Source organism: Echinops telfairi, unplaced genomic scaffold (assembly GCF_000313985.2).
Source record: "Echinops telfairi isolate 266 unplaced genomic scaffold, ASM31398v2 ScPeMD7_7417;HRSCAF=8455, whole genome shotgun sequence".
Classification (NCBI taxonomy): Eukaryota; Metazoa; Chordata; class Mammalia; order Afrosoricida; family Tenrecidae; genus Echinops; species Echinops telfairi.
Window position 1 is genome coordinate 3310085 of NW_022111317.1, and position 11301 is coordinate 3321385.

An 11301-nucleotide genomic window follows, 5' to 3' on the forward strand; every position below is an offset into this window, starting at 1 on the left:
AGCTGTGAGAGCAGGCGTCAGCTGGGTGGTAGCAGAGCTGGGGAGGGGAGGAGAGGGGAGGGGGGTTTTGCAACATCACACAGTCCCCTCCTGGAGCCAGCCCCTGACAGTGCAGGCTGAGAGGGCAGTTTGGAGGGGAGCCTTGCACCCTGGAGCCAGGGTCCCAGCTGTGAGAGCAGGCGTCAGCTGGGTGGTAGCAGAGACCTGGAGACGCCGAGAGGGGCGCACAGTCCTGAGAACGTGCCTCTGGCCCCCGAGTGGGCGTGGAGACCAGGTGGGGTTAGGCAGCCCTCCCGGAGGCAGCTGAGCGGGGGCCTCTCCAGGCCAGGCACTCCCATGTCAGGTAGGGTGAGGCAGCCCCCTGCATGGGCAGGTGGGTGGGGTGGGGCCAACACTGGGCTTGGGGACCATGGAGCCCCCTGGACTGCAAATCCTGGGGAAGGGGTGGGCAGGGGGTCCTCATTCTCGTGGAGAATGAGGGTGGGGCTGGTGGGTGCATGCTGCCCAAGTGCAGGATGAGGGCTCACTGATGGGTGTCAGAGTCAGTTTTGGTAGGGCAGGTGTCGCCATGTAGGACCTTTGGGGCTGTCCCAGCCCCTCCCAGGGACCTGGCCCAACAGCCCCTCAATTCCCTTGCAGACCTCAGCCTCTGGGAGCTGCCTACTCTGGGTGAGCCTCCTAGTCTGGGGACTCTAAGCTTCAGAGGACCTGGGCCGAGAGCCCCCACCCCTGTGTTCCGGGGTGCAGACTGACTAGATGGGTAATGAGGGGCTTGTAGAAAACTCGGGACCCAGGTGCTGGGAAGCCCCCAGCCCAGTGAAGCCATGAGCTTTGTCCCTGGGGGCCCCTACCATGAACCCCTTACCCCTTACCTGTGGGCCGGCATTGGTTACTTAAATGACGGGTAACTACCCATCTGGTGGACTAGGTGGGGGGACTAGTGCATCCAGCCCCGGTCCCTGGGCCACTGGGAGAGCAGCCCTGAAGTGAGCCGCCTCTCTAAGGGACACGCAGAGACACACTCCTGACCACCCTTCAGGCTGCGGACCCCGATGGTGCATGCCAGCCCTTCCCCTTCCCTGGGAGTCCCCTTACCTGTCTGCCTGTCCCTCAGTCCATCCATCTCTCCCACCATCTTACACCCCAAGGCTCAGCCCCGCTGAGCTACTTTGAACTCCTCGTTGGTTTTCAGTAGCAGACTGGGAGCAGAGATGGTGATGATTTTGCACAAGCAAGTCTTGTGGCAAGGTTGCCGGGTTACAGAGGACTAAGGGAGGTCAAGGTTGGACGATGAGGATTGGAGGTCGGTCAGGACAGGTGTTTGAGGTCAGGGGTGACTACCGGGGGTCCTCGCAAAGTCCCCGGCGATGGGCACCACCCCCCCACACACACACACACACACTCACGGGCACCAACAGGTGTCTGGCCATCCTAGCTCACTGCTGTAACAGCTGTGTTGACTGGGCTCACCTGAGTCCTGGCTCGGCTGCTACGGACCCCTTGTGGCAGGTGTATGAAATGACAGCTGAGAACTACAAGGGTTGGTTCCAGGCCACAAGTGTCCCCAAGATGCCTAGGGAAGGGTGTCATACTGGCCCAGCCCCCGCCCTCCGGGAGCTTGCTGGGAAACCAGACCTGACATGGCCACTTCTTTACCCAGGGTTCACTTCGGGGACACAGAAGCCTGCAGGAGGCAGGGCTTCCAGGAGGAAGAGGCTGGGTGGTGAGCCAGGTGGAGGGGTGACACCTCTGTTTCTGTCCTTGCTCCCCAGCTTTTCTCCCTGCCGGCCTCGGGGTGCTCACCCCCTCAGAGACCTGGGAGCCCCAGCTGGGCCTGCCCCTCCCACCGGACACTTGCACCGGCTCCCCTAGGACCCCGGCCTTGGCCGAGCCCAATGGACAGGGCCCCAAGAACCCCCGTGTGTCCACCGTGACGGTGCAGCTGGAGATGAGGGCTCTGTGGGAAGAGTTCAACCAGCTAGGCACAGAAATGATTGTCACCAAGGCGGGCAGGTGTGGACATCACGGGGCAGGGGCGGGGGGCAAGGGAGTGGTGCCAGGCTTAGACTACAGAGTGGCCCCCATTCCCACTGCCCGGCAGGAGGATGTTCCCCACCTTCCAAGTGAAGATTCTGGGCATGGACACACTGGCCGACTATGCCCTGCTCATGGACTTTGTCCCCCTGGATGACAAGAGATACAGGTCTGAGCCGGCCAAGGGGACAAGGGTCTTAGGTGCTGAGACCAGGGGTCTGTCTGAGCAAGGGCGGGATGTGCACTTGATGACAGGAGGGGGGCTGGCATGGGCAGTGGGCTAGCCTGGGGCAGCTGAGTATCCATGGGAACTCGGGGCCTCGAAGCTTCTTCCGCCAGCAGAGCCCAGCCCTGCTTCCCACTTGGTACCCAGAAGGCCCTGCACCAGGCAGGGGTGGGCGGGGGATCAGGGATGCTCACACCTGGCTCCAGGTGGGAGAGGGACACCCTGGCCACCTGGCTCTGCTCCCCAGGTATGCCTTCCACAGCTCAGCCTGGTTGGTGGCCGGTAAGGCTGACCCAGCCACCCCTGGCCGCGTGCACTTCCACCCGGACTCACCAGCCAAGGGCGCACAGTGGATGCGGCAGATTGTGTCCTTCGACAAGCTCAAGCTGACCAACAACCTGCTGGACGACAATGGCCATGTGAGGCCTGGGTGGCAGTGGGGAGAGCGGGCGAGACGGGACATGGGAGATGGCTAGGGCCTTGGGTGCCCAGCACCCTGCCTGCTGGAGGCTGGGCTCAATGTCTGGAATCTTGTCAGTCAAGGGGACCTCGAGGCAGATGGGGCAACAGGGGTGGGCTGTGCTGTCTCACGTGAGGCCCCCCACCCCCCATGTAAATGATCCCCCTGGGCCACATGGTGGGGTTGGCTGGCAGCAGGCAGAGGGACACAGCAAAGGAGGGATTGTGACACTTGCCAAGGAGACAGGGAAGCTGGGAAAAGGAGAAGGGAGGGGGTGGGGGCTGTTCTGTTGGGATCAGTGAGCAAAACACGGGTGGTGGGGGGTGGGGGGGGTGTCTGCGTGTGTCTGACGAAGGAGTTCTTTCAGGCAGAGGGAACAGCAGTGCAAAGACCCTGAGGTCAGAGTCCAGGGAACTGTAAGGAGCCCTCCTTCCCATCCCCACCCCTCCTCTCCCCTCCCTTCTATTCTCCCCGCCCCTCCTGGAGGGGAGAGTGGGAGGGAGGGGCGGTCCCAGAGGCTGCAGAGTCTGTGGGGCATGGAGAGGGCCTGGCTCTTCCTCTGTGGGTGAGGAGAGCTACCGGGGGAGGGAGGCGGGGAGAGGCTTTGAGATGGGGGTGATGGGGGGTAGCCAGGGCTGCTGTGTGCAAAGCAGAAGAGGTGGGGCAAGGGGAAGGGGGAGGCAGAGAGAGCAGCAGGGGGCAGGTGGGGAGGAGTATAGGAGGAGAGGGGAAGAAGAGAACTCAGAGTCCGCCAGCTGGACCTGGAGGTCTGAGGAGAGGGGCTCCCACCACAGGAAGGGTCTACTGTGCCCCTCCTCCCCAGATCATCCTCAACTCCATGCACCGCTACCAGCCCCGTTTCCATGTGGTCTTCATGGACCCCCGCAGAGACAGTGAGCGCTACGCCCAGGAGAACTTCAAGTCTTTCATCTTCCCCGAGACCCAGTTCACGGCCGTGACCGCGTACCAGAACCACCGGGTGGGTGCAGGGGCGGGTCGGCCCCAGGCGCATAGCCCTTCAGCGGGTGGCTCCTGCCCTGTCCTCTGTCAAGGGAGCCCCCTTGTCCTCGCTGGCTCCAGGCTCCCTGGGCCTCCTGATTGGGGTCCAGGGAGGATAGGGTGACTGGATTTGGAGTCCCATGCCTTCTCCTCCTCTCGGGCCGGCCCATTAACACCCGCCCCTCCTCCTCTGCAGATCACCCAGCTGAAAATCGCCAGCAACCCTTTTGCCAAGGGCTTTAGAGACAGTGACCCGGACACCTGGTACCTTCTGACCCTGGCCACCCTCAGAGCCCACCCTCACCTTCTGACCCCCATTCCCTGCTCCGTGCCCTCTGGTCCCCCCTGGGTCCCCCTCCCCGACATGATCTCCTCACATCCCTGTTTGCACACCTCAGGCCTAGGGGCCCCCAGCCCCTGCTCAGCATCCCAGCCCGGACTCGAACTACCCTCAGCCCCTGCCCGCAGAAGGGCCCCAGAGGGCAGGAGCGCGGTAAGTACCCATCCACTGGCACAGCCAGACCAGAGCCTGGTGGGAAAAGACCAGGAAGGGGCTTCCTGCTGCTCAGTGGACCCACTGGGCACCTGTGCAGACAGGACTGGAGGGTGGGGGTGGCAGGCAGAGAGGACAGGACTGGGACGAGATGCTGGGAGCAGAGGTAGGGTGATCAGGCGGGTTTCCTGGAGGAGATGGTTCTGGAACTGGCGTGAGCTTGGTTAGAGAGAAATCCAGGCCGGCGAGAACCAGGACAAAAGCTGGGGTGGGGTGGGGCAGGCTGTGGCAGGCCAAAATGGAAGGGAAGGTCAGAGGTCTGTCTCCTGCCTCAGACCATCTCCTCCCTCAGACGCCAACAGAGCTCCAGCCTCCACGTCAAAGACATCTGCCTGGCTCCACCAGCAGCTGCTGGTCCCCCCTGAGACCCTGCTGGCTCCGACCACCTCCCGGCCCCTCACCTATCAGAGCTTTTACTCAAGAGCCCCAACCCCCCTGGGGGCCCCCAGGGCCCGATCAGCTCCATACCCTCTCCCCAACATCAGGGCTGACAGGGATCAAGGGCGCCTGTCCTTCCCACAAGGGCTGGGGCTCCTGTCCCCCGCAGCTGTATGCCTGGGGCCTGGCCAGGCCCCACAGTGAGAGGGACAGAGGCCTCCTGTCCCAGAGCCACAGCAGCGGAGGGGGACTTGGCCTCCACCCTCCCACTCCCTCCAGCCCCACCTCTGCAGAGATCCTCACTCACCTCTCCCCCTTCTCCTGAGGGCAAGGGAGGTGCCCATTAAAGGGGAAGATGCCAGGCTTGGAATTGCCTCCTGCCCTCCCATCCCTAGGATGGAGGACCCTGCCCCATCCTGCTGTGGGGGTCACCCACTGAGCTTGCTTTCTCCCACACCCCCCCATCATTAAACCATTCCATCTGGTGGACAGAGAGCACTGTCTTCCGGGGTTGGGGACGGAGGGCCTCGGGGACACCAGATGCAGGACAGGCCATCTGTACCCAGGAGGGCAGGTGATGATGGTGCAGTGGCTGACGGTGCCACCGCGGAGTGATAGGGCTGCCCTGAGGGAACCTGGGCCTCTTGATGCCGGTGTCCAGAGGAGGACCAGAAGTCTGCTTGGAGAGGCTCCTGCTCCCCACAAAGCAAGGCACCATCTGCTGCTCCCAGACCAGATAGGGCCCACAGGGCCCACCGGTGTGCCGTGTGCTTTGTGAATCCGACCACGGTCCGAAGCTGGGGAATGTCCTAGGAAAAGTGCCATTGAAACCGACATCTAAGGAGGGGTTACAAATGATGAGGGGGAGGGGAGAGAGGCGCTTTAAGTCCGGGGGAAGCAGAGCAAAGGTTTGGCGGCGGAGTTGCTGACGGCCGAGAGGAAAGGGGGGTCCCCGTGAACCCTGTAAGCGCGGACTCTGCACTTTTGGGGACGCACGAGCCCACGCGGAGAAGGAGGACAAGGGATTCCGGGGGTTTCAGCCTGATCCCACAGCCTGCGGGTCGGAAGGGACAGGTCGGGTGGCTGGAACTTTAATGCGGCTGCAGCAGTTCCGGGAACGCCGGGGCGCTCGCCGGCCCCGCCCCTGCCCTCGGGGCCACGCCCCTCCGGGCCCCATCCCGCCACTTGGATTGGAGGCTGGGTTCTAGTCCCCGCCTCCAGCCACGTCCTCCCAGTCGGTTCCCTCCCAGGCCCCTCCCTCGCCCCGCCTTGCTCGGAGCCCCACGTGTGGGCGGGGCCTCGAGGCGCCTCCGACCGCCGCGTGACACCTGGCTGTCCCGGCCGCGCGCTGGGCGGACATGCTGTCCGACTGTCTGTCCGCCGAGAGCGAGCAGCGCTGCCGCCGGCTGCTAGCGGGGAGCACGGCCCGGTGCCGCGCGCACCCCGCGGCGGCCGCGGTGCTCGTGCCGCTGTGCGTGGTGTGCCAGGCCCCGGCGCTGCTCTACACGCTGCGGTCCCGCCGCCTGGTCGGCAGACACAAGGGCGAAGTCAGGTACTCGGCCGGCCCCGCGGGCAGGCGCCTCCTCCCTGCGGCCCCGGCTTCCGCCTCTCACAGGGGCTCTGTGGGCGCGCGCCCACTGCCGAAGGGCCCGCCACCCCTGCGCCCCCATCCTGAAATGCGCCTGGCGTCGCTGCGCCGTCCCCCCTCGCCTGTCCCCCTGGCCACCTCGGGCTGGGGGTGCCTCCGGGCGGTTTCCCTCCTGCTTACAAGTCAAGTTCCCCGAGGCCCCCTGCTGGCGACGGCGGGGAAACGCAGGTCTGTCCCCGCCCCCTCCCCCGGAGCCGAGTGAGCGCCCCTACCCCACCTCATGATTTCAATGCCAGAGCCAGCGGCGCCCCCGTTGGCAGCATCAGACCTTCAGAGCCGTAGGCCCCTCCTGCTCCAGTCGCTAGGGCCCCATATCCCACCCTGCACGGCCAGGGACTGACCTGGTCCCTCAGGGAGGTCCAACGGACTCTCCAGGAGTTACATGCCCTGCCCACGCCTCACTGCAAACTAGGGCGGAGGCGATGCACACAGTGGGTCTATTGGGCCTCTGATGATGTCATCACCCAGACCCAGACAGAGCCCTTCACCCCAACCTCTCTGTGGCCCTGACAACCCAGCGACCAGCCTCCTGTGTCTGCTCAGTTTCCCAGGTGGCAAGTGTGACCCTGCAGACCAGGATGTGGTACACACGGCCCTGAGGGAGACCCTGGAGGAGCTGGGCCTGGCCGTGCCAGAGAAGTGTGTGTGGGGGATCCTGCACCCCGTGCACGACCGGGTGAGCCCCCAGACCTCAGGCACTCCGACATCTGTTGCCTGACCTTATACCTGCCCTGGGCTGGGAGGTGCCACCCTAGGGACAAGGAGAGGCTGGCAGGGACACCAGCAGCTGCCCAGCACTTACTTATTTGGCACCTCCAGCACCCCTTGGTGGAGCAGTAAGGATGCCTGGTGGCGCAGTGTTTAACACTTGGCTGCTGGCCGGGAGTTCGTGGGTTCAAACCCACCAGCAGCTCTGAGGCAGAATGTAAAGGCGACAGCCTTGGAACCCTGTGGGACAGTTCTCCTCTGTCCTTGTTATAGGCAGACTGCCACCTGATAGCAGTTCGGTGGTTTTTTGACAGGTGTGGGTACGGCGGCTCAGGTTGGCGGAGGTCTTGAATGGTCGCAGGGCAGGCTGTCCTCAGTGGAGGGGACCCCAGAGGCCTAAACTGGTCCAGTGCATGGGTCTGGAGGGAACTCAGGGCCGCGGCTGGGAGACATGGAAAGCAGAGGGGTCCTCTCCCAGGCTCCCCTCTACCAGGCTCAAGGCCCCACCACCCTCTGACAGCCTGCCCTCCTCTTGCCCCAGCAAAAGGCCTCCGTGATGCCCGTGCTGGCCAGCCTGGGACCCCTGGATCCCCAGAACCTCAAACCCAATCTGGACGAGGTGAGCTTGGGGTCCAGGCTGGCCCGGTGGGCAACAGCAGCCCATCCCCTGTCTACCTTCCCTCTGCCTCCTGCCCACAGGTGGATGAGGTGTTTGCACTGCCCCTGGCCCACCTGCTGCAGGCGCAGAATCAGGGCTATACCCACTTCTGCCAAGGAGGTCACTATCGCTACACCATGCCTGTCTTCCTGCATGGGCCACACCGCATCTGGGGACTCACTGCCATTATAACAGAGTTTGTGCTGCAGCTGCTGGCGCCCGGCAGCTACCAGCCCCGCCTGGCTGGCTTCCGAGTGCCCAAGTACTGAGGTCCCACCCGCAGCAGCCCCTTGCTTTTGGCTAGCCAGGTGGATTCTACTCCAGGTCTGAATAAAAAAACCTGTCACCCACTCCTTGACTCTCAGTCCTTTCACACTGGGCACTGACCCTGGGCCAGGTCTGCTGGACAGCTGGCCTCCTGGCTGGCGCCTCCACTCAGTCCTACTGTCACTCCTGGTGTGTGTCTGGGGGGGGTGGGGGGAGTGGAGGGTGGTGGTGGCATTTTTTTAAGCCCTGGTGGCACTGGGGATAAAACACTGGGCTGCTCACTAAAAGGTTGGCAGTTCAAACCTATCAGCAGCTCCTGGGAAGAAAGATGAGGCTGTCTGCTTCCAGCCTTGGAGCAGTTCGACTTGGCCTTATCTGGGGACTACTGTGAGCCGGGCTGGACTAGGTGTCAGTGGGCTTGGCTTGACCTGTGGGGGGAAGTCAGATCCTTGCTGCCAGACTGCTGTCTCATCCCACCACAGGGGTGGGCCTGCTCCCTGCTGCTGGGGACAATGGACAGGCTCCTGTGGGTGGAGTTTGCATCCTACTGATAATGGTCCAGGGACAGGCCAAACCGGCTGTCCCTCTTTCTATAGCGTGTATGTCCCTAGATCACCCCCTCCCATCACTGTAATACCTGTAGCACAACCCTTTCCTGGGACATATGTCTTCACCTGTAATGTGGGGGCTTGCACATCCCCAGAGAGTATAAAAGCTTGGGGAGCATTAAAATTCTCTTTCCTTCCACGTGAATTACCAAGGGGGGCTGAGGTGAGCAATGCTACCATGAAATGTCTGCCTCCATTTATTTCTATATATCTCCTTTATCTCTCATGCTCTCTATAACTTTACTGTAATATTTACTTATTATCACTGTACAATTGCGCCTATCGAACCCATAGTGATTGTGCTAGGATCTGGCTTCTTCTGGCATTGACCCTCTCAGCAGTTAGGGCTGCTCCCCTGCTGACCAAGCCAGGCTCGGGATGGTGGAGACTTGGCCGGGGCTCACTCCCAAGCTTGGACTTGAACTCCGGAGCCCAGACTCCTAGATGCTACACTCTCTCCTCTGGGCCAGGCTGGCCCTGTGCAGTGGCACCAGGGATCCAGAGAAGTGAGGGGAAGTCCTCCTTCCCAACTCCTGGGATTGATTGTAAAGTTCCCATACCTGGACCCTCTATATCTTGTGCGAGGTGCTGAAATGGAGACTGGCCAGATGCTGCTTGGTTCTTTGGGAGACCTGGGGCAAGGGATTTGTATGGTCATCCGTTGCCCAGACAACAGTGTATGGCAAGTGATCAAAAACGTCCACCACTGACTGATTTTGCCCAAAGGGATGGTGATTACAAAATGCAGAGAGGCAGCTTCAGGCATGGCTGGATCCAGGTGCTGGGGTGGGGGCACTCTCCAGTTCTCTGGCTGGCCTCCCATTCAAGGACTCTCTCTATCGAGAGGGGTGAGAGATGAGAGGGTACCGGTTAGAGGGCAGGACTCCGGCAGCCCATCAATAGAAAACAGCTTCTCACTCATCCAGTCACTCTGTCCAGTGCCCTCCTTAGGGACCATTAGGCAGGGTGCTGGGTTGGTGATACATTGTGGACCGGGTCAGTGCCCCTTCCCAGCCTGGGGAAGGAGAGTGGGAGTGGGGGAGACTTCCTGGATTGAGTAGTAAAGGGGCGCATCCAAAGGGCAACAAGGAGGGGCTGCTGGGCAGGTAGGGTCAGCCAAGGCCGCTTATGGGGACTGACCTTGAAACTGAAGCTGAGCAGGGGAAGGCCTGGTCAAGGGGCAGGAGGTGCCGTCCAGGAAGGAGTAGCTGAGCTGTTTGAGGAATCCTAGCAAAGCAATAGAGCCCTGGTATGCATTGGGCTGCTCCCCACAAGGTCAGCAGTTAGAAAACACCAGCTGCTCGGAGGGAGGCAAGGCTTTCTACTCCTGCAGAGTTACACCACCTCTGAAACGCCAACGGGGCAATTCTAGTCTGTCCTGTAGCGTATCGTATCGGGGAGCTTGGGTTTGGGTTTAGCAAAGCAATGGGGAGTGGGGCCAATGCATTGGGCAGGAGCTGGAGAGGTGAGCAGAGCCCGCCCACACAAGGGCCACAGGGCCAAGCCACAGAGAGGGTTTTGTTCCGTTTGTGTGGTGTGTGTGTTGATCTGACTTACAATTTTAAAAGTTTGATCCGACTCGGGGTGGTTGCTGGGGCCTTCCACCCTGCTTCCTGCAGCCTCCCAGGACCTCTCTCCTCTTCACCATGGCCCTGCCCCTCCTTCCCGACAGTCCCCTCCTCCAGTCTGCGCCCCTCTCTCCCAACCCCCACCCTTTTAGACATCTTCTCCTGTATGCCCTCTCCCATCTTCACACCTGCCCCTCCTGCCCTCCCCACAACCCTTTGCCACCTCTGGCCCTCCAGCCTTGGGGGCCACATGATGGTGGTAAAAATAACTCCTGTGAAGGGGGTGTGAAGGGGTGGTGCTAGGTGGGAGAGGGAGGCTCAGCCTCACTGCTGGGAGGGGACCCTGCACGGGATGGGCCACGCCACGTGTCCTGGGTTCTCCCCCTTTCATCTGTCACACTTGCTCACAAGATCTCCCTCCCCCAAGCGCACACCCAGCACCAGCTGCGAACCGGGCGGGTGGAAGCGGCTCTGGGTCCAGTAAGTGATCCAGTCAGGCAGACCCCAACCCACTGGACCCCAGACTGGAGCGCCTCCAATTCCTCCCCAGTCAGTCCAGTGCTGCCCTGACCCTGCGCTGTCTGCAGGTGGCTCTGAGCCGCCCATGTCAGCGTCCCCATGGAGGGCTCGGCGGCTACGGGCTGGCGGCGGCCGCTGCAGCGGGTCAGCATGCAGGAGCACATGGCCATCGACGTGAGCCCCGGCCCCATCCGGCCCATCCGCCTCATCTCCGACTACTTCCCGCACTTCTACCCCTTCGCCGAGCTGGCCCAGCACGGCCCCGGCCCGCGGCCTGCTGCCTCCGGCGCTGAACGCCCGCTGCCTGCTGACCCCGAGCCCGAGGGTGACTCAGATGACAGCGGTAAGCGTGCGCCCAGGAGGGGTCCTGGGGTCCGGCCTGGTTGGGGTGGGTGGGGCTGACCACCCTGCCCTGCTCTCAGCTGGCCTGGGCATGCTGGAGTTCACGCTGCTTTTCGACGCGGACAACAGCGCCCTGCACTGCACTGCCCACCGGGCCAAGGTGAGTGGGGCTGGGGACCCCGGACTGCCTCCCGCTCAGCTGCCGCCCACACCCACGGTCTATTCGCAGGGCCTCAAGCCCCCCGCCGCCGGCTCTGTGGACACCTACGTCAAGGCGAACCTGCTGCCAGGAGCCAGCAAGGTGAGTGTGGCACCTGGGCCCCACCAGCGCCA

General features: G+C 62.6%; 3 protein-coding genes across 3 annotated transcripts in view; all 3 read left to right on the top strand.

Moving 5' to 3' along the window:
* TBX10 (T-box transcription factor 10) overlaps positions 1 to 5097 on the top strand; it is a 5592-nt gene extending 495 nt beyond the window's left edge. The window contains exons 2-8 of the mRNA XM_004713725.2: positions 1773 to 2013; positions 2102 to 2203; positions 2508 to 2679; positions 3544 to 3699; positions 3916 to 3983; positions 4118 to 4212; positions 4565 to 5097. Coding sequence (XP_004713782.1) covers positions 1773 to 2013; positions 2102 to 2203; positions 2508 to 2679; positions 3544 to 3699; positions 3916 to 3983; positions 4118 to 4212; positions 4565 to 4854 — 1124 coding nt within the window. The 3' untranslated portion in view covers positions 4855 to 5097. The remainder of the gene's footprint in view (positions 1 to 1772; positions 2014 to 2101; positions 2204 to 2507; positions 2680 to 3543; positions 3700 to 3915; positions 3984 to 4117; positions 4213 to 4564) is intronic.
* Positions 5098 to 6008: 911 nt separating this feature from the next.
* NUDT8 (nudix hydrolase 8) lies at positions 6009 to 8014 on the top strand. Its single transcript, XM_004713724.2, has 4 exons — positions 6009 to 6202; positions 6842 to 6974; positions 7548 to 7625; positions 7706 to 8014. The coding sequence occupies exons 1-4, from the start codon at positions 6009 to 6011 to the stop codon at positions 7931 to 7933; spliced, it is 633 nt and encodes a 210-aa protein (XP_004713781.1). The 3' UTR covers positions 7934 to 8014.
* Positions 8015 to 10725: 2711 nt separating this feature from the next.
* The window catches only part of LOC101649657 (double C2-like domain-containing protein gamma), a 2875-nt gene continuing 2299 nt past the window's right edge, over positions 10726 to 11301 (top strand). Inside the window, exons 1-3 of the mRNA XM_004713723.2 lie at positions 10726 to 10969; positions 11049 to 11128; positions 11198 to 11269. Coding sequence (XP_004713780.1) covers positions 10726 to 10969; positions 11049 to 11128; positions 11198 to 11269 — 396 coding nt within the window. The remainder of the gene's footprint in view (positions 10970 to 11048; positions 11129 to 11197; positions 11270 to 11301) is intronic.

Excerpts from the sequence above, each read along its gene's own strand:
- NUDT8 (XM_004713724.2), top strand. The coding sequence starts at position 6,009 with ATGCTGTCCGACTGTCTGTCCGCCGAGAGCGAGCAGCGCTGCCGCCGG. Across the intron at positions 6,975-7,547 it reads TGCACCCCGTGCACGACCGG|CAAAAGGCCTCCGTGATGCC; the intron begins GTGAGCCCCCAG and ends CTCTTGCCCCAG. Across the intron at positions 7,626-7,705 it reads TCAAACCCAATCTGGACGAG|GTGGATGAGGTGTTTGCACT; the intron begins GTGAGCTTGGGG and ends TCCTGCCCACAG.